General features: G+C 38.2%; 2 protein-coding genes across 2 annotated transcripts; both read left to right on the top strand.

Moving 5' to 3' along the window:
* The first annotated feature begins 8,552 nt into the window (after window positions 1-8,552).
* LOC119548242 (kunitz-type serine protease inhibitor textilinin-5) lies at window positions 8,553-9,208 on the top strand. The gene is made up of 2 exons (XM_037855382.1): window positions 8,553-8,662; window positions 8,720-9,208. Exons 1-2 carry the CDS (start codon window positions 8,578-8,580, stop codon window positions 9,016-9,018), a joined length of 384 nt encoding a protein of 127 aa, XP_037711310.1. The 5' UTR covers window positions 8,553-8,577; the 3' UTR covers window positions 9,019-9,208.
* Window positions 9,209-25,140: 15,932 nt separating this feature from the next.
* LOC119547824 (odorant receptor 30a) lies at window positions 25,141-26,655 on the top strand. Its single transcript, XM_037854846.1, has 7 exons — window positions 25,141-25,452; window positions 25,509-25,647; window positions 25,700-25,970; window positions 26,030-26,129; window positions 26,188-26,289; window positions 26,348-26,455; window positions 26,518-26,655. Exons 1-7 carry the CDS (start codon window positions 25,141-25,143, stop codon window positions 26,617-26,619), a joined length of 1,134 nt encoding a protein of 377 aa, XP_037710774.1. The 3' UTR covers window positions 26,620-26,655.
* Window positions 26,656-27,603: the final 948 nt, after the last annotated feature.

Genomic DNA, 27,603 nt, shown 5'->3' with positions numbered 1-27,603 from the left:
GTAAATTGCAATGTAATGTAGAAAAAGGATATAAGGCATGTATGATGTAAAGTAAAATATTAAACTTCTTTTAAACTTGTTGAGTCAAAAAAATATTAATATTTTAAGAACATTAAAAAATATATAATACATACACATTAATATATGCTGAATACTTGCTCATTGGTCGCTTAAATAGGATTATATAAAAAAGTCATTTTATAAAAGTATACAAGTATTTATATATATAAGTATAGATTGTAAGAATGTTTTTACCCAAATGCTTAGATTTTAAATAGACCTGCTATTAAGTAATACAATAATAATACAACGAAAATAATATACAATTATTTTTTGTAATAAGCAAAGCTCTTCTCTGATTCGTTCCTGTCTCTTCCGCAGTAACGACACTTTCCGGAGGCTAATGATGTGTGAAATTCTCAGCCGAGACAGGCTGCCACTTGGCTTTAGCCTCTGGTAGAGGAAGCCCCCTTTACACCCTTAATCATGCACTTTGAGCTACCCTTCGTTTTTTCAATTTCTCGCGCCTTTCAAAAGGACATAAACAAAAGTGCAAGCGATTCATCGGGGGAGTTGCGCAGGTGCATATGGGTTGAGTTGGGATGGAATGGTGATTTGGTGGGGATGCAGCCCCCATTCAGAGGATAGAGGCGTTGATGGGAACCCCGATTTGAAATGCACATCACGTTTTTAGCCACTTTTTTGGCGACAGGCGGCAGACGAAGCGGATGGACTACAATTGTGGCTGGGGGAATCGCGTGCAGACTAAACCATGGCACGTGTGCTTCACCACTGGCATTGGCCGTATCATTCTTCGTGCCACCCCTTCAGGAGTGGATTTTAAAATGCATATTATTTTTTATAATTTTCTGCGCAATTCCGCCTCCCGCACAATGATGTATTATTATTCAATCAGTGAGGCAATCTGTGTTATACACAAATATATTTTATGTACATTGATTACCAATTGTAGGTAGAATTAAATGCTCTATTAAGAGTACATTTAATTGAGGTAGTCTGCTCAGGACTCAGTGTAACCCTTACCATAATCCCAAATTAGCGAAAATTTGTATCATAAATTTAGCATTTTATGGCCTTAAAGGGGGAGGTAAGCTTATAAGCTTTCCCTAATTATATTCTCTTGGCACATAATCACAATTGGCACATTTTATTGTTTACTTTATTTCAAAAGTTGTCAGCCAAAGTTTTCGTTTCACTCTGCTTTGCTGTATTTTTTTTTGGCCCTCGGTAAGGCCAACTTTTCCCATTTGGCCAGCGATTCAGTTTGCAGTTCATATATTGCTGTCGCTGTTTGAAATTTATGCTGACAGTTGTTAAAATTATGCAAACATTTGTTTTGGTACATTATTCGTTCGCTGTTTCTGTTCTTAACTGGGTTAAGCTACTCATTGTGAGTATTTAATTATGATAAAAGGAACGCATATATTTTCTTAAAATATCCTTTTTTAAGAACCATATTTTAAAATACTTTCTTGTCTTAAAATTTAGCTACGTCCATTTTTCTCAACCCCATAAAATGAGTTTCCACAAGACTTCGACCTAGACCTCTTGTTTTTCTACAGAGCGGGGAATCCATTACATAATCAGGGGTATAGATCCCCGGGGAGCCACTCCTGCAATAGATCATAATTTGCATGTCTTATAAATGCTCTATAAATTTTGGCAAGACACAAAGGGAGAAAACGGAAAACACTTTAAGGCATACAAAGGACTCGATTGAAATATAAAAACCACAAGAACCCAACAAATAAAAAACGGAAACGGAAAAGAGAAAGAGAAAAGCCGAGGGGGGCAGTCGGGTCATAGGACATATAACACTAAAAAGAAGGCAAATTTTATTTGCATGCGGCTTTTCAATTCCTCCAAGAACATAAAACGCAAGCCAGGGGAACCTTCAGGGAACCCTTTCGATGATGGAAAATAAAGAAGAGTTGTAAAACAAGAACGGAAAACCGAAAACAGAGCGAGTGAAAGAGAAGGAGCTAGAGTTTAAGTGAGACGGGGCGAAGGAGGCGCGGCGTCTTAACAATTTCCTGCCAACTTCTGCTTCATTGCATATTTCCGTTTCCTTCAGTCCGGACTGGTTTCCTCCCCCTCAAGCCAGCTCCTCTGTGTCCTGAATCCCGAATCCTTGCACATATGGAAAAGCGACGACAGCCGCCTGGAAAAATTCCCTATCTTTCTCTAGCTCTTTTCCCTTTTACGATTTGCAATTATTTTTGCTCATTTCAGCAGAACCAAATATGCCCACAATTCCTTGAGGGACAACTGGCAGACAGACCCGAGTCCTGTCAATACAAATAGTGTTTCAACTGTGTTCCCGCTCACTCCTCGTCTGCAACAATTTACATAAGTTGATATTTTTCGAGTTGTTTCACTTTGACATCCCACCATCTAGACTTCGATTCCTTGGTGTCTTTTGTGCTCACTTATTTGTCCGCCTGAGTAAAGTCCTTCGGCGAAATGGAAAGGGATGTGGATGTGAGGATAGATTTACAACATGGAAAGCATTTTAGCTGCAACGGAATCAGACTTGCATTCAGTCTACCACTTTTCTTCCACTTCGTTGACTGTTTTGCCAGATATCATTTCTTCGGGGAGGTAATGACAATTGTCTTTGGAGTCCTCTGCTGAGTGGTTTATTAATTCCTGTTAGGGGAGAGAAAGTACACGGCTTAGAGTCGAATTGAAATGGGAGGGCAATAAGTCAATGATTTAAAGGAAAGTGAAAACTGAAAAAGAAAATTGAATTTTATTTTCAGTCTCCTTATGTGCAATAAATGCCAATAAATTAAAAAATTAGGATATTGTCTAACAATCTTAAAACATATCTTTGAATAATAAAACTGATTAAAAAATAACATTTTTGAATCCAAAAGTAGATAGCAATCATTTTTTTCATCCATTGCGGTTTTTATCAATTTTAAGTATAGAAATAATAACATTAACAGTAATAATAATAATACACACAATAATTAATTTACAGATTTTAAACTTTGATTTCAACATGACCTTCTATTCCTTATGCACGTCGTTTCAAAAATGTTCTATCCTAATTCCAATAATTTTGAATTAATTTATGTAATGTGAGAATTTTAGTATTGAAAATCACGGTTCTGCTATACGAAACTCAGAGTTGAATATGCAAATGTTAATTGTTTCTATTACACTTTTTATATTCAGTCAATTTCTCAAAAACTTAGCCAAATGCTTCAAAAGGAAAGCTAAATATCGATCCCTTTATTTAGTTGATTAAATTTTTAAGTATTAAAGTAAGGAGCCCCGATACCTAATGACATGCGGCTGTCAACATGTGGCGTTAACCCTCGTTCTCGGCTAACCAAAGCTCCCCCTCCCGAACTCGCTCAAATTACCCACGTAAAAAGCAGGAAAACAGGATGCTCCCCAGCAATTGGCAAATGAAAATAGAAAAAGTGCCAAAACATTTGCCTTTGAAGAGGATTCCGCCGACTCCACTCGAATTGGCCTTCCCATTCCCCTGGAATCGAGCGTGTGCAGAAAATCAAAATAAAACGCTTTTCGTTTCATTTGCAATGAAATTTTCGCAAGTGCTGGGCCTGTCTTTGTTTTGTCTGCCCGCCTGCCATTGAATGGAAATCGTTTTCCAATACACAGTATTGAATTCAGTGTATAGAGCTTACCCCTTAGCAGTTTTGGGCATTTTCTATGCACGTCATGTGGGCAATCAGCGCTCATGTCCATGGGATACTTCTTCTGGTTTTTAGCTCCATTCCCAGGACTGTGTTTGGGATATCTATTTTCAGTTTTATTTCTCACTCGGCTCATGAATATTTAACTGCCAACAATCGACTATGATTGTTATGTTTGTTGGTGCCCTGTGTTTTACAATTAGAGGGGATCTGACGAAAGGCCACCGGGATTTTGGGGCTCGAGATTGATTTTCTGTAGTATGGCTTTATATTTTTCATTTATCAATTTTCTCAACATTTCCTGCTTTGCCTGGCAAAGAAATTGCAATTTTAACGCATGACGGGGCATTCTCAATGCGCTCCAAGCCAAAAATAGGAAAAAAATCGCTCACAAGCACTTGAGCCATTCTCTATTTTTCTACTTAGACATCGTCGCGTAATCGAATATAAATTGAATTTCTCACAACAAATGGATTTTTCTCAAGCGTTTTTCTTTACCATTTTACCTCTCGGCTGCATTCAAATGAAATAAGCATAAGATTAATATTATGCATTAAAATTGAGCGGACTTTTTATATTCTTGCTGACAAAAGGAATATAAAAAGTTATGTGTGAGTACCAAGAGTTCAAAATGTCTGCCAAGTTTTTAAGTCCCTTTTTCATCCCTCAATGTATGTGAGAAAAATTATTAGTACAACTCAAACTTAAGGTTTTGAGGAGTTTTTTATCAGCTAGTATTCTTTCACTACAAAAAAACAGAATTTTAAAGTTCATTCTACATTTCATTATATGTGGAATGTCTAACAACGTACTCAAAAATAAATATTGAATTACAGGATATTGATAAAATAAATTTTATTTGCAATTCTTAAAAGTTATTTATTATTCTTTCCGTTGAGGTTTCATGTCTATATTTGGTTCACTTACCCCTGAAAATATTTCGCGATTTTTCTCACGCATTTTCACGCATCTCCTTTTCCCCGCAAATTCTCTGTCTGATTGAATATTTTGTTCGTTTTCCATTTTAAGCTGTCACCCGCACTTGTATTTTCCCCCGACGGCGTGTTTTGCACTTGATGCATACATATATTTTGCATTTATTGCGGCCAGACCAGATATAATGTAAGCTAGTCACGTCTAGCCACTTGTGTCCTGAGCCCGAGTTCCAGCTTTTCCCAGGTTTTCCCCTTCTATGGCTCTCGTTTCGAGCTCGTGCCTTCACATTCACTTAGTGCAAGGCTGTGTTGAACCTCTTTTGCATATTGATATAGCTCATGCGAAATTCACCCACCTTTCATACATTTTCGGTGCCAAATAAAGACCTATTTCTATTTGCAATATGAGTTATTATTGTCCCTAAACTCCATTGTTAATTGCTACACACTTCAAGTATTTTTAGAGCGCGTGTTCAAGTGCCGTGTCTAGACGAAAGTTTTCGCTCTCGTCAGGTAACAGCCGAAAACAAATTAAAACAAACGCAAACATTTCAGAAAACTGACCAACCCCAAGCCGATGGCCATATAAATGGAGCTTTTGAAATTTTGTTGCAAATTGTTAGCTCGTGTCCCATAAAAGTGCACATAAAATCAAAAAGGGGAAAAATACATAGAAAAAGGTGCGGGCCTGCAAACATTTTCACATGGCACGCCAAGCAATTAAAGCGGCCCATCCAAAACTCCAACTCCGGGTTGCATGTGGCAAACTTCTGGTTCCTAACTGGCGCCCAAATGGCGGACATGACGACGGCGGCGCCTCAATGTCAGGCCATTAAAGTTTAGTGGGCGATTTTGCATAGCCCTCTTCTGAGCCAACGAAAAACGCGCCAAGAAGAAAAGCCCCAAAAGCCGGCAAAAAGGAAACTAACTAAGGCGGCAGCAAAGTGCAGCAGACGTTTGGAAAACACCCACCCATTCCCCAAAAACTTTTGCCGAAGCTCATCAAGCCCAAAAAGTTTTGCCAGCGATAAATCAAATTTTTTGTGCTTGCTTGTTAACTCGTTCGTTTAAATTAAGTCGAACATTAAGGCCCAAGTGAAGCTCAAATTTTATGTAATTTTAAGAATTTCCCGACGTTGCGGCCGACAGCTAATGAAAATATTTGCCGGAAAGGGCGGAGCAAGTTCTCGGGGGTTCTGCATTTAGCAGAGTGTTCAACTGGGTTTGACTGGCCTTGAATAAATGAGTTCTAGTAATTTCTTATGGCTATGGGAATTTCAAAATGGGAAAACGGTGGTGGTATATAGATTATTTTTATGTTTCTTGGGTATTTTTAGATTATCAGTATTCAGATTTGCAGTCCATATTTATAGTAGATGTAAAACATTGATAAATTGAAATTATAGTATCAAACACACGTGTTACAACAGAACAATGATTGAACTTACCACATTTTTAGATTACTACTTGTTTAAAAACCCATTTTTCAACAATTATATTTGCTGTTGGTGCTGTGCAAAGTGCTCAAAAATAAACTCAGTAATGTTAAATAAATATGAAAAATGTATTTTCTAAGCTATTATCTATTTTCAAAGCTATTAGGAAGCAATAAAAATCTTGTTTTGCGTTCCATGCTGATTTTAGTAAAATAAAAAAAAAGATAATTTCTTTTTTAATCTGGTCTTCAATGCAAAGCTCATGGGGAGCAAACAAATTCTGGTCTTCCTTTCCATGATTTAAACTACATCAACCTTTACCACGGCTGAGATCGAAACACAAGACAAATATTCTGAGTGTTTGCGTATTTAAACATATACCCAGATTATAATCGTTCAAGTTGCTCGTCTCGGATTTCCCCTTGACATCCATCAAATCCAAACGCCCCCATTGTCCCATATGCAGTCCCAAGCCCACATCAGTGCAGCCACTAACGGGTCAACAGCCCATTTCGTGTGATTACTCACAAAACACAGCTCTGGGAGGATAACCTTTCCGATTCGCAGGCCCCTCCTCCTAATCACAACGCCAACAAGTCCCTGGGCTCAGGACGCTTGTTCTTGTCATTGTTATCAACGCTGTCACTGCAAATGGCGACACCGAAATAGCAAAACCAGAGCAACTGGGCCAGGACACTCGGCCTTCCGTTGGTCCTGCAGTGTCTCATGTGGGCATATGTTAAACATTTTGACACTTTTGCGCACGGTTTTACCGAAAGCCTCCGACATTCGCTGAACTTTGACATTCTAATGGAAGTTGATGAGGGTTTTTCCCACTGCCTACGCCTCCGTGGAATTCCTCTCCCTTCGCAACTATTTAAATTTAGAAATGCTGTGAACACTTTCCGAAAATTGGTTACAATTCGCAATAGTTGTTGTTTTTCTGGTTGGGTATGTATATTGGATTGTGTAATTTGGGGTGTCAATGCGACAATAATCAGCGAACTGAAATCAACTGCTGACGGAATTTTACATCGAATCGCCAAAGTGTGGGTAGTGGACCAACAAAACCACTTTGGTGGTTCGCACTGAGCTTTGCTGTGGTTGCTGTTCGATGATTTTGAGAATAGCACACGGTATCGAGCTATATTGAAACTTAATTAAGTGCCGGGAACGGAGCAAAATTCAGCTGGCTCCTGGGGCTGGAATGGAAAATGAATGTACAGCGGTCGCTGGCAAATGTTAACTGTTTAGGTTTTTCTGTAACAAACGTGGACTAAGCTGATTTTTGGGACTGAAATTTAAAATGTTTATTTATTATGGGATACAATGAGAGGAAAAACCATATAACAGACAGTACTATAAATTCACAGAATAATTTTTTATACAATATAACATTCGAAGATGTTCAATATTTTATTAGCAGGCCAAAAAGATTATGGTTGCCACACGATGTGCCTAAAAATAATGTCTATGGCTTTATCTACATCTCAAGCGATTCATACCAAAACCTGTAAATATGGAATTAAAATTTCAATGCACATCGATAGGATCTTCATGTTTTCCCAGCCCTTGCAAAATATTACCTTCATCGTGTAATAAAGAATTATGTAGAGACAGTTAATACCCGCGAGACAAAACGCGGCCAGCTTATCTCCCCCACCACTTCTCAAATCGCTTCCTTTCGGCTGGCAACGAAATTTGGGGCTACTCCCCTCTTTCTGAAAACATTTCCCCCACATTGTGTCTGCCAATTTACGTTATCGTTTTCAAATTGAAAATTTGCGTAATCACATTTTAAGTGAAAATCGCTTTGCAAATTAAATTAAATCGATTTCTTCGAGGCGATAAAAAGGGGCGCAATGCAAGTCGTTCTGCCAAGAGTTGCAAAGCTTGTAAATACACATTATGGTTTTTCATTTCCGTTTCCGTTCTGGCGCTGGAGCTGGAGCTTTAAGCTCGGAAATGTGCATCTGCATCTGCAGTTTTCTATTGGTGTCTGCATAGTCACGACATTGCATCTCAAAGACCCATCAACGTCATCAAATCGTTAGTCAAATACGAGAAAAAGGGAAAAATGTTTAAGTTCTTTGCTCTTCTCTCAAGTCTCTCGTGGCAATAAAAATGATGAAGTACTTTCAGAGTGCGAGTGGGAGTGGGCTGGAAAAAGAAAGGCGAAGAAGTTGAAAAATCTTGCATTCCTGGCATATCCTTTGGTTTTCAGACAAACTCAACAATGAACAAAAAGGGTATATTGAAATTCCCAAAATGTTTGATTCCTTGAATATTTTGTGGCACTTTGGAGTTTAAAGAAAGAATATTATTTATCAAACAATTTTATCTCTTTAATTATACATTTTTAAGTCTTAACAGAAGTTTATTTTCTAAAAAAGTGTAATATTATAAAATTTAAAAATGAGGTCTGTATTATTCGATTGTTATTTAAGCATTGAACTTTTAATCAAGCAAAAAGTATTTTAAGTCAAAAAAGTGTATTTCTATAATTTTTTAGTAATGTATCTTATTTATCCCTTTTCCTTGCTGATGTTTATGCAACCCCTATTGGCGGTTATTCCTCATGGAGTCACAGTTAAGGAACGTAAGTTTCAAGAGTATTTAAAATACATATTGAAATTCTTATAAATATTGTCTAAAGCCAAATGCTGGTATGTCGCAAATCCAGGACCCTGTGATAACTGGATCAAAGTCTGGGGCTACGATTACCTAACCAATCGCTGTATTTTCTTCTATTATGGGGGCTGTGGTGGTAATCCGAATCGGTTTTATACAAAAGACGAGTGTCTGAGTACTTGTCGGGTACACAGACCCCCAAACCGGAAGAAAAGAGAGTATGCTGTCGACGAGGAGGAAGAGGAGGAAGAACAGGAAGAAGAGGAATTTGAGGAGGATATTGACAATTGGGACAAATGGGACGATGCCCATTCGGAGTTTTAAACTAACCCATAAATAGGGTATTCAAAAGTCGGCCTTCCCGATAACCAATTGCCGACTAACGTTAACTTTTGATTCGTTGTGCAAACGCATAATTTCAGTTTGAAAGAAAGAACTTCCCGTGGAGTTGCTTGTAATGCGTTTTCTTTTAGCCTTCTACTACATTTCTCTTTCCCTCTGCTACTATTATATGAATATCTCTCTAGACGTCTGTTTGCTGCCAATCTGAGAGACGGCCATTAAGTCAAACAGTTTGAAGCAATTTGAAAGCTACACAGACTTGGCATCACATAGTTCTCGAATCCGTTGGTTATTTATCAACAATTTTATGTGGATAGAGTTGCGACTCTGACAATTCTTGACATGCAAATTGCATTTTTTCTGCTGCAACCATATTTTCGGTATGGATTTTGGCATTTGCCTGCCGGCTGCAATAAGTTTTTGGCAGCGAATGCAGATGAGGCTCATCATTGTTGAGGCTTTGCACAAAAAGTCGCCGGGAAAATGCGCAACTGTCTGATGGGAAAAACTTCCTAATTTCCAACTTAAATTTATGTTCCAACGGAAAGCAGTAACAAAAGAAAATGCCCTGCTAATTGGAGGGAATTTTGTTTCCTATTCTGGGCTCTTTGCATGGATCTCGGCTCGTTAGGCTTAATTAGCCATCATAAAAGTTGTTCCCGGTTAAATGTCGAACATTCTTATTTGGTCATGTGACACTTTCGTGTCCTGTGGTGTGGGGCAGCAGGATACGAACCTGAATCGGGCATTGGAGGTGTCTCCATGCCACCTACAGTGGTCGGCATAAGTATTTTGACAAAACAAAAGTTAAATATACTCATAATTAGAACTTACTTCTTGTAAACTTTGGCATCAATGGAAAGGTAATTTCAATGCCGTTTGAATGATACAATACATTTCTTAACCCATTCAGTACTTATTGAAAAGGACGAATTTGTGTAAACATCTACTTTTAAACTTTTTTCCTGGACTTGAAAACTTAAATTTTTTGATGCAAAAAGTTTCTTCAAACAAAAATAATAGTAACTGCAAAAAGAATTTTTCAAAAATCATTTTGCTTATATTTTTTATGATTTTTTGAAGGTGACAATGTCGGAAAAAATTTGTATGAAAAAGAGAAAAATATGGCTCAAATGCCTGTTTTTCAGCATTTTCAAAAAATCATAAAAAATATAAGAAAAATGATTTTTGAAGAATTCTTTTTGCAGTTACTATTATTTTTGTTTGAAGAAACTTTTTGCATCAAAAAATTTAAGTTTTCAAGTCGAGGAAAAAATTAAAAAAAAAAATTTTTAAGTTGATTTACACAAATTTGTCCTTTTCAATAAATACTGAATGGGTTAAGAAATGTATTGTATTATTCAAACGGCATTTAAATTACCTTTCCATTGATGCCTATAGTTTACAAGAAGTAAATTCAAGTTATAAGAATACTTAACTTTTGTTTTGTCAAAATACATATGCCGACCAGTGTATTTTACTTTCTGCTCACGTTGCTTTTCGTCCCCCAAGACTTTTATGACTGATTATGTTGTGTTTCGGCCATTTAATTGCCACTTGGTTCTGGATGTGACTACTTTTATGGTTAATGAGCAACTTGTGGTAATTTGGGGGCTCGGTGATGACAGGGATCAGGTGTGCAGACAATGTCCGGTATTGTTGGTCGGGGACTGGTCAATTAAATGGGTAATATTACCAGGATGAGGACATATAAATTAAAATGAATGGCAGAGGTGGAAGTAATGGAAGCAAAAAGGGTAGAGATAAAAGATTTACTGTATGTATTTCATATTAAGAAGATATCATAATCTTAAAGTAGGCTTAAAGTCGAGAAACAGGCTTTATAAAAAGGTCTTCTTTGCACAAAGAGCCTTCCAACCAAAATAAGTATCTTACAATATTCATAATTTGTAAGCATTTATTTAAGGTTCTTCTTAAATTTGACTCGAAAAAGACAAGTTCAATGTAGCACACACAGCCCGAGTATCAATGGCTTTCAGTTTATTTAACATTTATCATTTGATATGCAAATGAACAGCTTCCATCCTGTCATCTCAACTCTGACATCATCTGTTGCTGCTGTCCAACATCGGTTGACTGTACTGCCAGTTCAACGATTTGAAAAATCGTTCACAATAAATTAAATTTCAGTCAGACTTGTTTCCGGCTCGACACTCGGTCTCAAAATTTAAATAGGTCAAATATGCATTTAATTTCCGCACGAATGAAATGAATTTGTCTGGGGCTCTGTAAGGACTTTGTCTCGCTCTCGTGTTTTCCCGGTCCCAGTGCCTCCAGCTGTCAAATACATAAAGCACAAGCGTAAAGTGTGCCTGCCTGACTGACTCACTCCGAAGGTCCTGCCCCTCCTGCGATGTCCTTACCATTTCCTGGGCCACAATGCCGCCTCCTCTAGAGCTCTAGAGAACACGTGTTTGGGCCACCTTCTGTCTCGACCATGGACTGTTACGTACACTTAACTTATTTGGCTCCATTAAAATCTTTCTAAATAAATATTTAATGCGTGAACAACTGGAGAGAGAAGGCGGAACCTCCCCGAGGAACCCACGGAGCAACAGCCTGCCCAGATGATTTATGACCTTTGCTTTTGGTCTGGCCTTTTGTTCGCCCCTCTCTTACCAAACAGCCTCTTCTTCTTCTCGGCCCGGCTAATGGTTCATAATTGATTTTTATGCCTATTGTGTTGGCCATCTTGCCCCAAGTTGGCCATTCCTGGTCTCTTTCAAATGGCGCGTTCATAATGCGACGCACTGCACCAAGGACTCATTACAGAGGCTTTGCGTGGTCGGGGGCGTATTAAAAACTTATAATTCCTGCTATTGGTGGTGTACATAAATCCCTTTTATTGCCACAAAATGTTGGAATTAATGAAGCAGCGGCGGTCAAATGGCTTCCTGGTTAACGATTCAATTCGGTGGGCAAAGAAACCTTGCGCATAATAAAATCCAAAATCGATGGGCCTGGAAAATTTTAAATTTGAGTAACCCTAGGCTTTTATAGTTTAAATTTGTAATGTATAAAAATCATCAGAAAATCTTAAACTTCTACCTATATTTTCCTGAAAAAAAAAGGAAAATCAATCCCCTTTTTTCATATTTTAATCCATAACTGCTTTAAGAACTAAACTTTATATTCCTAAAAAATAAAAGGAATTTTCTTTAAATATATTTAGAGGATTATAAAAATCTTTATATTACGTTTCATGTTTTTCAACATTTACCATAATAAATTTCCAAGCTAGCAAATCCCCATTCTGCCAATCCCATCACCCCTACACCTTTATACTCCATCCCAACCCACTTGATTTAATAACACCAATAAGATGCCAAAGCCAAATAGCCAGACCCCAACGTAATTCCTCCCATGTTGTCTTCAACTAAAATCTAAATAAATAAATGTCCATTTTGGACACCTACAAACGTGCCCAGTAGCAATTCCAGGAATCACTAAAGGAAGGGGAAGAAGGGGATTGTTTGGGGAAGCTGTCCATGCGGAGTCTCCTTTTTCTGGGGAGCTAGCATTCCGGGCATATCATGCGTTTACTTTAATAATGCGCATAAATTGGTAGTTGTATTTGGACCTTTTGACTGCTTCATTCCTGAGATACGGAATCGGGAATCGAGTGGGGAGCATGCCAGCGTTTCATTTGGCTTTTGTTTGACTTGGACCCCCATTCCAGCCACCATCTGTCTGCCTGTCTAGTCAGACATTGTTTTCGGATCCCACCAGACTGACCCCGAGAATATTTTTGCCAGCGTTTAATCTTTAATTTTCCGCCACTATGTGAGAAGGGGAATCCCCCCCCCTCCTGACTGTCTGTCTATCCAACTGTCGGTCCTCCCCCTCCGAAAAAAACCCGGGCTCAATTTATTTGTTTTAGCTTCAGCTTGGCCCGGGGTGAACAGAAAGGTACGCCGCATTAAATTAAATACTTAGCCGCTTCTCGGCACCGCTTGGCGTAAAAATTATGCCAGCATTTAAGTGTTTAATATCCGCCGGAGACTTCTGTGGGTCCACTCTCCTCGGCTTTAGGTTGTCGGTCCGCTCTGGATATTTATTAGTTGATTTTAATGGAAAAACCCCGGCGAACACTTGGCATACATAATTGTTGCGGGCGGAGACTTATGCCAAGACATAAAACTAGGGATTTCTGGGGAGGAGGGATGATGTCATGCAAATTTAAGCGAGCTTAGGGCAAATATTTGTAGATGCTGAATAAATTAAAGAGAGAGTCTTTACCAAGGAAAGAATATTAAAGTGATTTTTGGGAGCTAATTAAATATTAAGAAATTTTCCTTAGATTTAGAATCTTGTTAAAAAGATTTTGAGTATTATTTAAGTTCCCCTTACAAAGGATTAAAGGCCTTATGACAATTGCTTAATTCTTGACTCACTAAAAGTATTTTAAGAATTCATGACAAAATTAACGTTTAAATATATAATCAATAATATGTATAATATAATTATATAATATATAATATAATATATATATATAAGTTCTTAAAATTTGTTAAGCTCATTCAAACCTTTACTTCTAAGTTGTCATAAAAAATACAAATAATTTCAGTCCGCTTGTCAAAAGATAAGGCATAATGATGACAGCTGAAAAAAGTTAAAGAACTTGAAAATGATATTTTCTTCGTTTCCCTTTTATTTGTAGTGCGGCATCACAAGAAAGACATATTAAATTATTTTTTAAATCAAAAATAAAATTATGAAAATATCTTCTTTTTATTCTCCTCGAAATCAAACGTTCACATACCTCAAAACACCTTCACACCACACCCATAGTTTGTCCTGATTGCCTATGCTAACCTGCGATTCGCAAGCCCCCTGGACAGCTTTAACAATACCTTAAACGAGTCCCCACCCAATTCCTATATCCTACAGACCACAATGCTTCCCAGGTCTTGCTAACCGGAAAAACCCCCAAAAGAGTCTCCCAGCAACAAAGCTGCACTCAACACGAATGCAACTGGAGGGCAGGAGCAGGAGGAAAAGGAGCCAAAGGACTCGGCCAGACCGAAGGCAAACCAGCCAAAGTGGTATCCTATCCATTGGGCTGGATCTGCTTCTGTGGCCTGCTCCTGGCAGCAATTGTTAATAAGATTTGCACATCATTTCACGTGTCTCGGCCAACTGGCTGTCTGTCTGGGTGTTGTGCCGTATATTTGCATGCAATAAAGCCGCAAGGAGTTCTGAAACTCCTCGCCATCACCAGTACTCATTGTCTCACACCCCTCAGGGTCTATTGTCTGTTTGGCATTTTATGGCGTACATTTAAGCCGGCAACTGCAGCTGGCAAATGTCGAGTGGTATGGGGGTTCCGAAACCCAACCAGCCCTTGACTCGATTCCAGGCCGGGCTGCATGTGCAATGGCTGCTTCGGATCTGACCATTATTGCATTTTTTATGGCATTTTTTTGACACATTTCTAATGGAATTTTGCCAGGGCCCAAAAGAGTCGTGTCCCTCAAATGTCCTGGCCTTAAATATTGATAAGCAATTCGAGACAGCAGCAACCTAATCGGGCAATTTGTTATAAATAAATAACAAAGCTCTCAGTTGATTTGGATTTCTTATGCTTTCCTTGTTTTTCAACTCCCTTTTTACTTATTTATTGCAGCAGAAAACAAAATTAAATTGCTATAAAACAATGATTTGCGTATTTCCCAAAGAGGGTGCCCCTGGACCCCCCAGAAAAAAAGAAAGATAATAAAAAGCGAAGGTCTGGTAAGATAAAATGCGACAAATTAATTGGAATTTATGGCTTGGAAGCGTGTGAAAAATTCCGAGGGGTAGATATGTTGGAGCCCCCGGAGAAGATGAATGTCGATGGGGCGTCAGAGGAGATTTAATGAACAATTAGAGAGGATTAGTGGTAGCCCCTTTTTTGCGAAACTGAAACACGCTGAGGTCCCATTAATCCGCAACAAAAACATTTATATTTTATCGTTTTTTCTTTTTTCCAGCGAGTTTTTCTATCCATTCAAAACTTTCACATGGTGATAGAACTCACCTGCTGTTAACTTCATTCAAAATTCAAAGAACCCAAATTCAATGTGACAGCCCCCAGGCCACGGAAATTTCCTCGATAGCAAATCCATTAAAATATCAACAAAACTCAACGATGTAGGACATCAAAATGTAATTTTCGGCTTGGGCACAGCTTGTGCATAATAATGAGCTTGGGTCTGAGGTGGAAATGTGCTGAGATTTTCTCTTTTTGGCCCTAAGCCTTTTTGCCCAACCGCAGGTGTTTTCAGCTGGGTTATTTTCATAATAATTATGCATAGATTAGATGTACTCAAGACAGCTTACATGGGAAATAAACGAGCTTTAGCAAGGGATTGACTAAAGTTTATTTTAAAGAAGAAAACACTGCAGCATATTTTATTTATTTATTTTTCTCTGGTGCTTTGCACGTTTTATCTAAAAGCTTGACGACTCAATTTAGATCCAGACACATTTCATCTGCCCGATAGAGAGAAAACGAAAGAAATAACATTTCTTCATTGATTTTCATTAGTCAAACAGAATTTCCGTTTCCTCTCTCGATTCAATTTCAAGTCCAAAACCCGACATTTTGCCAATGCCAGGGTTAAGCTAGCCCAAGCTCAAGTTCAAGGGGAAAGTGAAAAATCACAGACATACGTAAAGCTTCTGCTTGCATACCTGATGTCATTTGCTCCTCATATAAAGTGTTTCGGTTGCGACTTTAAAATATTCAGCAAAATATCTCCACAGCTTGCCACAGCCACTGACAGCAACTAATTGCAAGTTATTTTCCCCGACTCCTGTCCTTGCATGCTTGTGGAACAGTTTACAATATTTTACTTCTGACCGGGTCTGCAGTGGTTTCTGCTTCCATTTTTCCGCTGCCGTACGAATAATTTGCTGTCGTCGCTGCTGTCGACACTTACAAAAGAAGAAAATTAAAAATCAGTTGGGCATTATTTATAAATTCTTTGGTTAGCGATGTAAAGCATCCTCCTAGGTGTACCATACTTGGCTTCCTGGTACTTAAGACTTAGTGCTTTAAATCTACATTTTTTGAAAAAATTAAAAAGTAGGTAAGTAGAAAAATAACCACTTCGCCTTTAAGTAGAAATTTAACCCAGCGAATATATTATATTTACCATGCTTTAATTTTGTATTACTTAAATATTCCTTATTTGCTTAGAAATAAATCTCCTTGAATTTTTAAAGCTTGTTTGAACTTTATTTAAACAACACACACTTAGAAGACTTAGCAGTCCAGGCTAAATACATTATTAATAAACTCTTTGATCGGGAGTATTAAAAAGCATCTAGGGTGTGTAACACTTGGTCTTCTGGTAAATAAAGCATTGTGAATATATGTTGTGTCTATATTAAAATGTAAGTAAGATAAACACGACTATAGTTTAAGATTCAAAATTAAGCCACGTCTGTTTTTTTTTTAATTTAATTTACCCTCGTTTGAAAATTAATACTTTGACTAGAAAATATAATGCATTTACTTAAAATTTTTGTTTTAATTGTATAAGTTTTATTAAGTATTGGATAATTTTATTATTATTTATTAATAGAAGACTGATTAAAATAATATCTTAATTATTTAATAGAATCAACTTATAATTTAATTAAATATAAAGCTTCCAAAAATGGCTAACCTATAGTTTTAAGAAAAGGATATCCCAGCCATTTGTGACAAAACCAATAACTTATTGCCGACTTTAAGGCGCTGCTTTAAGACATCAAGTATACGACGCGTGTACGTGTTGCTGTTTCCCCCTCGCTGAACCTTTTTTCCCGACTCTTACTCAATCTTACGCTCTGCTAGCTGTCATTATTAATGCGTGTAATTAGCGCACTTGATAAAGATTGATTGGGGAGGCTTTACTTGCAGGGAAAGGAAAAGGAAGCCCGGCAGACACGAGACGCTCGCACACAGATGCAAACCGGAAACCACACAGTAAGCAAATACACACACGCACAGATTGCGCCACATGTTTATGTGGCACACGCATGGCTTGAGCGTAATTTCCTTATTTTAATACAAACAACAAAGAGAGTATCTCGGTTTGGGAAGTGGGATTTATTGTTTTATTAAGAGTCCAGGAAGTTATCGCGACTAGACAAAAACCAAGATGGCCAGGCACCAAAAAAAGATTCCCAGAAAAAATAAACCAATCATTGATATAAAGTATTCTCGAAGGTATCTACTTGGTTTATTCGCAGTTTGTCTCTGGGTTTACCCAGCAAACGTTTACTTGTGCTTCACTTGCATATTTACGATTATTGTGCTCACACATTTCGTTTTATTCTCGGCCATATCTAGATTTAGTTACAACTGCTGGGGAATGGGAGATCACTCTATATCTTGAGTTCATTATTTAACCACAGATTTGTGGTTAAGCTGGTTTTTTGATACCCTGCCCGGCAGCAAATGTGATTTTAGGACTGGAAAATACTTATAAATATTTGGTTTGGGTCAGCAAACAAAAGTAAATAGGGAATCAGTTTGTCTCCATAAGCTTTAATGTGGGAAAAAATATTATATTGTGTTATTATTGCAGGCCATTGTTGGGTCTACTCGACCAAATTCCTTTACTTTTGCTGTCCTAAGCGATTTTCTTTGTACATTTTTCCTCTTTATATCTATAGCTCACATTGGCTCCTACTCATTTCGGGGAATTCGTTTATTTTCGGGCCTAGTCAAATAATCCCTGACCAGGCCAACACATGTGTTTGCTGTGGTTTAGTTTGGCTGTTTTATGGCGAGGGCATTTACACTAATCATGCAATTCTTGTTACACTTTTATTGGCCTCTCCCCAAAGCCTAAGCGAGCTCATTAGCACGTTGAGTGCATGGCTAATGAGGGCCAGTTGACCAACTTTGTGCGGGACTGTACTCTTCAACTAATCCAGTGGATTTGGTGGAAAATTAGCATTTCCTGGTTAAACAAAATCAAAGCGAAAACCAAACAAAGCCAAGAAAATGGCAAACAATGGAGGACCAGAAATTGAGACAATTGGCTCAATTGTCTGGCTCGACAATTGTCTTTGCCTCGGGGCAAGTAATTTGTAGATTTTGTCAACTTTTTGTCTGAAGTGTTGAAGCTGTCAGCTGGGGGAAATAAGTTTCAAGGAGAACTTTAAAGTTGCCATAGAAAGTTTTGCTTTGTTCTGCTCTGAGTTTACGCTTTCATTAGTCAATGCAAATTATTTGGCAATCAAACAAAAGTCGGAGCTACCTTCCATTAAGCCCAGAAATTAAATCACAAAAATAAAGGCAAATCGGCGAGTTCGTTGTCGGTTTGTGGCATTCAAATGCTAAAAAGTAAGCAAGCCTGTACATCTCCGTCCTTTGTTCTTACCGATTCCTGTGGCATTTCATCTAAATGTTAATAAGTCTCCTGGCCCGGTTGTCTATCTTCCCCTAACAAGGTGTCAGAGGGCGCTACGCCAAGGCATTTTCCACTTGGCCGCGCTGATTGAGGAGTGAATCTGCTCGAGGGGATGCCAAATCCTGGCCACCGGCGCCTCGGAGCATACATCCTGTTTATTGGACTGGCTTATTGATGAGTCTGCCGGATTTTTCTTCCCTTCGTTTTTTCTTCCTTTCGTGTGTATATTTTGTTTGTGGATTTAGGTTGACTAAATAGTGGCGCCCCAAATGTGTTCTGGAAGTGGGACAAAAGTTATCTAAGGGCAAACAAGTACTTGACACATTGGATGGATGCGAACGCCTCTGGCTTGATATTGATTGATTGATTTCTGGGATCCCGACTTAAAGATATAGTACATATGTGGGCTTTTAAAGGCAAACATATATTGGACAAAAATTTTATTTAATTCATATGTTTTTTCTATTTATTGTTTTACAATTTTTTATTATATAGGCGCTTATTTGCATCCATCAATCCCTATTAGCGTTTGATCCCAAATATGTATGACAAATATGTGCAATGTCAGCATGAAATTTTTTACCTGACGTATGGTAATAAAAAATGCATGCAACTAATTTAAATGCATGGAAAAACGAGCAAACATTCCCACCCTCCCATGTAGAAATGTGTCTGCGGATTTTATGCTGCTCTTATTATTTGTAAAACATTTTTAATTAAATTATGCGCATTAAATATTTATCAATCATGGGCAATTTTTGAAATTTTATCGAGTTTTGTTCGTAAAATGTAAATGTTGTAAATTGCTTTATTGCTGCATCAACTGCGCGCACAAAACAAACAATTAGTCCACAAACTCGATTAAAATTAATTTTGAATCAGTTTGATGATAGAAAAAAAAGATTTATTTATGCATAAATTCAAGTCTATGGCTCCACATTTGTGGTAAGTTGGAAATATCCCACTTTGGAGGGGGAAAAGGTTGCCCTCATCAATCTCAGCCTTGGCCTGACATGCGTAGAAAATCGACAGGAAATTTAAGGCGGTTTTGGCTGGGTCCTGGAAAAGTTTCCACTCTTCTTTGCCTTTTTAGGCAAATTTTCCGGCTAATGCCTTGGAAAAGTGTGTCAAGGCGAGGGACATTTGGACAAAACTAAGCTGAAAATAAACACTTTTTCAGGCCTCGCCAATCAAGGAAAGCTGTCTATCGATTGTTGGCCAGCGAAGGTAAAAAGGATATTTGGTCTTGCCTAAATTATGCAGACATGGGTAATCCCTCTAGGAAACTTAATCAAAATACCTTGAAAGGAAAAACTCTATTGGATTTTTCTTTAATATTCAGCACTTTAATTTTTAATTTCCTCAACAGCTGCAGTTTGCCGACATAAAACCAGGTCACCACATAAATTTTAGCTCATTTTTTGCCACTGTGCCAAAAAGAAGTCGAAAATGAAAAGAGGAACTGGGAAAAAAATGCTGCCCCTTTGGCATTCAAGTGGTAAATATTTGCCTAGTGGCTTGCGTGTTGACAGTTTTATAGCAGGCCAAAAAATCAACCAAAAAAAAGGGATATATTATTCGGATGGCGGAGAAAAGTTATTCAAAGCCTGAACCACGACCTGGGCCAATTACAAGACAAGCGGCCATAAATTACGCACTCGGAAAAACATTTCCCGACTGCACTTGACCTCTTTGATTGTGGTCGGCTGGTCTCGACATTTGTAATAAGCGACTGGGAGCAGACAAAACATGGAAACAACTTTTAATTGCATGGCAGATAGTACAGTAAGCCCTCAAGAGGGGGGATCAGGATGGAGTTGCAGAACAGGCTAGACACACACAAAATTGAAATTTTCAAGCCTTGAAGCCCAAAGTTATGCGGCAAAAAGTTTTTGTTATTTTGCATATAGTACACACACATGTGGGCGTTGTTTTTGGGTGTCGAGTTGAGCTGATTTGATGGCTAGCCATCTGCATTAATGACTGCCCATGAAGAGTCTGCTCCGCCATCTCACCGCCGTGCCAAATTAAATGCATAATTACTTGGTAATTGGATTTGTGGTCGGCTCAACTGGCTGTGCAAAATTTTCTAATTAAAATGTTTAGTGGCAGCAGGTCGCCGCCTCACGATCGTCCCTTCATTCGTTCCAATATTCAAGTCTGCGAAGAGGTCCTCGATTGCCACTTGATGGCCCCAAAGCCTCAGGCACGTTCTCCACTTGGGGTTCCCCGCCAAGTAGCTCAAGTCCCGCCCGCTGTGAGGGGAGGGAACTGGAGTTACCTGGGCTACCAGGGTATTTCTGCTGCGCCATAACATTTGACAACCCCCTATAGACAACACTTTATTAACAATATTTAAATGGTAAGGGAAGCCAATTAACAATATTAAATTGGTCAAGCAAGTTGTTTAAGTGAAAAACTAAAAACTTAATTTAAAAATGTTATATAAATACAGAAAAGGTTTATATTTAGGATTGCCTACAGTTAAATCAACATTTTTTGGGACTGATGCTGAATAATACTCTACAGACAAACTTCTTATTAATAATATTAAAATGGTCAAGGAAGCCAATTTATTCCAACTCACCTTGTCAAAAAAAAAAAAAAATAAAAACTAAATTTTAAAAAGTATATATAAGTACAACGAAAAAGTTATAAACATATGTTATATTTTAATGAAGATTGAACACCTATACAACTTAATTTCATACAAAAAACCGTTGACCAATATAATAATAAATTTATATGCACACTTTTAAGTATATGACAAAGATATTTATAATTTGTAAATGCTTTTTATAAATTTGTATATATTTACATTTCACGATGGCTATCTTAAAGGTAAGTCAACTTAAATAAAAATCTTTAGAAACAACATTATTCTAATATAATATATATAAAAAATCAAATAAAATCGGAGTAACTCTACCCTGATTTTAGGGTATTGTTTCTCCCAATATATTGTGTTATTTTCAGGTATTTCTCTTATCTCGGAAGCAGTGGCCTTGTTCGGCTCCCTGGGAGTTTTGGAGGCACAGCCGCTCTAAATAAGTAATAAACACCTTGACTGGGCCTCCTCCTGCACGTCTCGGAGTAATAAATTTCTATTTTCCTGTTGTTGCTCCGGCTTGTAGTGGCTGCGGGTGGTAAAAAAGGGGGGAGAGATGGTAAATCGGGCAGGCAGGATGGAAGCAATCACAGCCGGGTGCATAGTTTGGCGGCTTTTAAAATTTTCATAAGGAGCGCCGGCGTCGCATTCGTAATACAACGAAATTTATTGCATACACTCAGGCGGCATTGCCTGCTTACTTATTCATATGAAATTGCCTGATTACCGTTGGCCAAATCGTTTTGCCCGGCACAGAGTTCTACGGCACTGTATTGGTACGTGTTTGAATTATATGCCGGTCATGCTGTGAATCGGGATTTGGGTTCGGAATTGGGGGGCCTTGGCCCCAGAACCCCAGTATTACACCGTAATGCGCCTGTTTGTATGGCAATTGCTGCCCGGGGCCGAATTTTTTATGAACTGTCCGGGTCATGACTTTTATGATTTGTAAGTCCATGGGTCCATGGAGCTTTCGGTAAGTGCGTACTCACATGTGTGTATTTTCAGTCACAAAACTCATTCAATTAAGCATAATGATAAAATGACAATGCGGCAAATGAAGGGTAGAATGTAGAGGTTGGTAAATCTACAAATCAGAAGAAATGGAATAAAAGAATGATGTTGGCCTTTCATAAAATAACATAAATTTGAATAACTTAAAGTTAAATTCCTAACTATTTAAATATTTAAGTAAATACATTTCCCAAAAATTAAAAAAAAATCCCTTTAGCCTTCCCGTTTTCATTCCCACGATTTTTCCTCTATTTTCACACACAGCAAACCATGAACCAAATGTGTTTTCCTTGTCTCTCTCGCAAACACTTGAGGCTCTATCAATATTTTGGTTTGAATGAAAATCTCCACTCGGCTTAAAAAAGCGAAAACACACAAAGTGCGAAAGCCTTGAGGACTAGCACGTGCTCAAAATCTCAGGAAAAGCACACACCCAACTTGCTATAAACACCTTTGCCGAGCACTAAAATATAACTTAATCCCAACGAAATTGATATGAAATTTTACAGACACACGGGGCGTATGAGTAACAAACAAACACACACTGTCGCCCGACGACATGAAAGTTCTGCGCGGTAGAAATTTAAATTCCACTCATGAGGTGTGATGTTTGTTGTACTATGGCTTGTAAAAGTTTTTCTGGTCTCCCTTTCATGTTGACTGTTTTTTCCCGTTATCCATTTCTGTTTTCCCTCAATTTTGCTAATTTGTTGACACTTCTTGCTGCTGTATCAACTTTGATGTTTGCTTTGATAATTTTAGATTGAAAAAGTTTCGTCAGCAGCAAGATATTTCAAAAAAGCAGAGGAAATTCAATGAAAATTCTGTGCGGAAAGCCAAGTGACTAAGAGCATAGATAGGACTTGGATGCTGTTTAAGCCACTTTTGAGAGGAGAACTTAGACTAATTACCCACATGGAAAACTGTATCAACCTTGTTCCACATTTTCCGCTCACTGCCGCTTCCTTTGTATCTTGTGACGACAGAACAAAAAGGAAACGCATCTCTTGAGGCTGCCAAGCCACGCCTCTTAGCATACTTGACAATTACTTTCAGCTACCCATCCCCCCTCGTTTTCAGTGTATTTTATCTCACTCAATTTCTCGTCTCCTGGCTGCTTAATTTTTACACTTGCCGCCTCCAAATGACATCCCCTGAGGTATATATGGGGGAAAAAGTGGCTACAAACAATGCCAAGAAAAAGAAAAGTGGCACAAACTTTCCTCTTGCCCTGCCTTGAGGGTTGCTTTTCCACCACGGCCACGTGAAAGGCATAAAAATGGCTTGAACAGAATTTAATAAAAGCGCATTTCCATTTATTAAATTCTCCGGTTCGTCGTCGCGTCTAATTTAGTCTTGTCCAAAAACTTTTGCAGGTTTTTGCGTGGCAACCGAGGCAAATGTTTATCTTGGCGCAATTCATAAAGCAAACCCCAAGAAATGCAAATATCTGTAGTTGGTCTGGCAAACATACACACAGAAGACCCAAGGAAGTCTGAGGCGTCTTAACCGCAACTAAACAAGTAATTTTGCGCACATTTCACTTGTCATATGACACGTAGTTTCCCCTGCTTTCCTTTTTTGGGCCCTGTCTGGAAGCGATTTTCCTACTTAGCAGCTAGGAAAAGTTGCAAGCTCGTTGCATTTTCCCAAGCCCCGACGGCAGCTCCTCATAACGCGTGTTAAGTGCTTCCCCGACGTAGATACAAGATACAAGATACAGGAGCTGCAAGTTCAACTGTTTCGTCCTTTTTGCTTGTTAGTTTCCGCTTTCGCAAAAAGGTGCGCCCTGCAGCTTGTTTTCCTCGAATTCCACTCTTTTTCCCGTTTTCAGGAAACACTTAAAGCATATCGGATAATATTAAGATATTTTCCCGAGCCAGTAAAAGGAATTTTCAGACATTGTCTTTATGCCTTTTACAGTTGCCTCTGTTAATGGCCACGTTCAGCCAATTATAATTTTAATTGGCCGACGTAAAAGCTAACTGCCAAATACTTTGCGCCATCGAAAGAAAAATCTCTCTTTAAGCCCCGGAAACTTTTCGCAGTGCAGCTTTCAAAGGCCCGACTAACTAAGTTTCATATTAAGACAGCTGCCAGACTGAAAAACGAGGGGAGAGGTGGTCACATGCATCATAAAGCAAATCAAGCGTAAGTAACACCTTGATATAAAGCCAAAGTGACGGCAAAACTGGAGGATAAACAGGGCGTATACGCAATTTATCTCTCTCAACCAAGAACGTAATTAAGGTCCAGCTTTCTTTCTTTTCTTTAATAACTTGTTTGATTGATAACATATTTTCTTTGTCCACACAAACATATTTCCAATTGCAACTTAATTAAGATTCTCTATCTTGGAAATAAAAGAAATTCCTTTACTCCAATCGCAATTTAATGACAAATGATTCAGTTCTCTCGATGTTTATATGGTCATAAATATTAGGGGGAGTTCAAAGTTCAAAGAAGTCGAGGGTCTACAACTTGTAATTGGCACACAGATTGGGATTGTCGAACATGTGTAGTGGGTTTAGTCAACCCTCCTTGGGTTCTAATGAAAAAGGTTTCTTTGAACGCCTTTTGTTTGCTTGAGGTTTTTCGGGTCTTTTGTGGGTTCCTTTAGCTGGGAACTAGACAAATTGCCAGCGATTAAGATTTTTTATCGGACGGCTGAGGGTCGGCCATGAAAAATGAAGATGTTGAGGTTGCTTCTCTGGTTAAATGAAGTTAAGTAGTCGAAGGAGCCATAAATAAAGTAAACCTCTTAAAGTTAGCCCTTCTTTAAGTCTCACCAAATTAAAGGACCTGTAGTGTCGGAAAATTTAAAATCTCCTTTAAGATTTCACCCTTAAAATCCAATTGTATCCTTTACACCTCTAATAACAGCCTTTAGCGGGATAATTAACACATTTGCCCACCCACAATCACAACGTCAACCCATTAATTAAGTGTTAATTATGATGACATCACGACAAGTCAAACCAATCCCACCCCTAATCTCTGGGATACCTATAAAACGAAGACGACATTGGCTGCATAATTCACACCTCTGTGGATATTGTCAGCGGCAGGATGAAATTGAAATCGATGGATACCGTGGAAATGCCCATTTTCGGGAACACTCTCAAGCTAATGAAGTTCTGGTCATATCTCTTCGTTCACAATTGGCGTCGATATGTCGCCATGACTCCTTATATCATTATTAACTGTACTCAGTATGTGGATATATATCTAAGCACCGAATCCTTGGATTTCATTATCCGGAATGTATATTTGGCTGTTCTGTTTACCAACACAGTGGTTAGAGGTGTGTTGTTGTGCGTGCAAAGATTTAGTTATGAACGGTTTATAAATATGGTGAAAAACTGCTATATCGAGTTGTTGGTAAGTATTCAAAAATATTTTATAAATGCGATTTTACATAGAACAGGTTTTTGTAGGAATCAGATGATCCCATTATAACTCTTACGGTGGAGAAGACCACACGTCAATCAGTTTTTATAGGAAGGGTTAACTTGCTTATGGGCTGTTGCACTTGCATTGGCTTTGTTACGTATCCCCTTTTTGGTTCAGAAAGAGGTGAGTAGAGAGATTTCCTACAATGATCCAATCTCATTTTCCCTAATTACAGTTTTACCATATGGCATGTATTTGCCCACTATTGATGAGTACAAATACATTTCACCCTACTATGAAATTTTCTTTGTTATCCAAGGCATTATGGCCCCTATGGGATGTTGCATGTACATTCCTTATACAAATATGGTAGTGACCTTTACCCTTTTTGCCATACTTATGTGTAAGGTTCTGCAACATAAGTTAAGAAGCCTAGAAAAACTGAAAGATTGTCAAGTTCGCGGGGAAATTATATGGTGTGTAAAATACCAATTGAAATTGGCAGGGTAAGTCTTTAAAATCTTTTGAATTACTCTTTGAAATCTTTTTTATACTTAAAATACAGACTAGTGGACTCCATGAATGCCTTGAATACCCATCTGCATTTGGTGGAGTTCCTCTGCTTTGGGGCCATGCTGTGTGTTCTTCTATTCTCGCTGCTGATTGTAAGTGGTCTATATTTATTAATAATTATTATTATTGTTTTCTAACCCTTCAACACAGGCTCAAACCATTGCCCAAACGGTCATAGTTATCGCGTATATGGTTATGATATTTGCCAACAGCGTGGTCCTCTACTACGTGGCCAATGAACTATACTTTCAAGTAAGAATTTTCGCTTTATAATCTTTTTATATTGCTTGTGAACTTAACTGCCCTGCAGAGCTTCGATATTGCCATCGCTGCCTATGAGAGCAATTGGATGGACTTTGATGTGGACACACAAAAGACTTTGAAGTTTCTCATAATGCGTTCACAAAAGCCTTTGGCGGTGAGGTCCTATAGACAGTTACTCGTTCATGTCTTCGTCGTTAAGCATTATTTTCTCTTCAGATCCTGGTGGGTGGCACCTATCCCATGAACCTGAAAATGTTGCAGTCCCTGCTGAATGCCATTTACTCGTTCTTCACCCTTTTGCGCCGCTTTTACGGCTAAGGAACATGCGCTTACAAGGTTATCCCACATCCTTTGGCAGCCTTGAAGGGACGAACAATTGCCACAATTGATTGCATTTAAACAGCAAATGTCCTCCACTAAGGATATTGTGTGCGGTGGGGGGAAATGCGGTGCAATTGGATTGTTGCAAATGCATTCGAGGCAAGTGCAACACGTCTCCGAAATATTCCAAAGGAGCGGACCAACGAAATAAACTATAATAAAATTGCTTCTGTGGCTCCTTTGTTGCCCTTTCGGCCACATCTTCGAATGGCAGTTGACCACCAGGGCTGTTGGCTCTTTGTTATGCCCGGCACGTGCCATTCAGATAACTTCTATTTAAGCAAATATAAATCTAAAGTGTGCTAAATTAGATTAAAATGTTCTCGTAAAATAAACGTTGTCCAGTCTGCCGCCAGCTGATACAGGGATTCCAGAACCAAGGAAAGAAGCCACCTCTATTGTCTACGAAATTGCTTACAAATTCCCGCTACGAGTGCCAAGTGAGCCAAATTGTTAATTAATGCTGGAAATTGGAAACTCGGTTGTTTATCCCCAAAGAGGTCATTGTATAGGAGAGTTGGGGAAAATGCTTTTATTGCTTCATTTTCTGAAGGAGAATTGGGTTTCTCAAAGTAAGGTATTTCAAAGTTATTGATTCAATTTGCTAGAAAAATAAATTGGAAATCTCAGGTTTAAATATGTGCTGCTAAATAAGGAAGTCCTTTGATTTCAAAGGTATTTTAATTTTATTCATTGTCCTCTATTGATAGTTCACATATTGGGGTGAGCAGTAAATAAATTATAGTCATCATTTTTAAAGAATTCATTGAACCTCCGAGTTTAAAATTCAGCATACTCTTAGACACCTCAAAAAGAATTTAAAAGTGATTTTCAAAACAAAGTGATACCTACTATATTGGAGCATAACTAACAATAATCGTAAGACATATTCCTCCTCATAATTAAAGTTATTTGTTCTTT

The sequence above is a fragment of the Drosophila subpulchrella genome, chromosome 2L (assembly GCF_014743375.2).
Source record: "Drosophila subpulchrella strain 33 F10 #4 breed RU33 chromosome 2L, RU_Dsub_v1.1 Primary Assembly, whole genome shotgun sequence".
NCBI classification, from domain to species: Eukaryota; Metazoa; Arthropoda; class Insecta; order Diptera; family Drosophilidae; genus Drosophila; species Drosophila subpulchrella.
The sequence above is the reverse complement of the archived record's forward strand: the minus strand, read 5'-3'. Positions and strand labels throughout refer to the sequence as shown.

Coding starts and splice junctions, on each gene's coding strand:
- LOC119548242 (XM_037855382.1), top strand. CDS start 8,578: ATGTATCTTATTTATCCCTTTTCCTTGCTGATGTTTATGCAACCCCTA. Junction 8,663..8,719: donor TGGAGTCACAGTTAAGGAAC/GTAAGTTTCAAG, acceptor TATTGTCTAAAG/CCAAATGCTGGTATGTCGCA.
- LOC119547824 (XM_037854846.1), top strand. CDS start 25,141: ATGAAATTGAAATCGATGGATACCGTGGAAATGCCCATTTTCGGGAAC. Junction 25,971..26,029: donor TACCAATTGAAATTGGCAGG/GTAAGTCTTTAA, acceptor CTTAAAATACAG/ACTAGTGGACTCCATGAATG. Junction 26,456..26,517: donor GTTCACAAAAGCCTTTGGCG/GTGAGGTCCTAT, acceptor TTTTCTCTTCAG/ATCCTGGTGGGTGGCACCTA.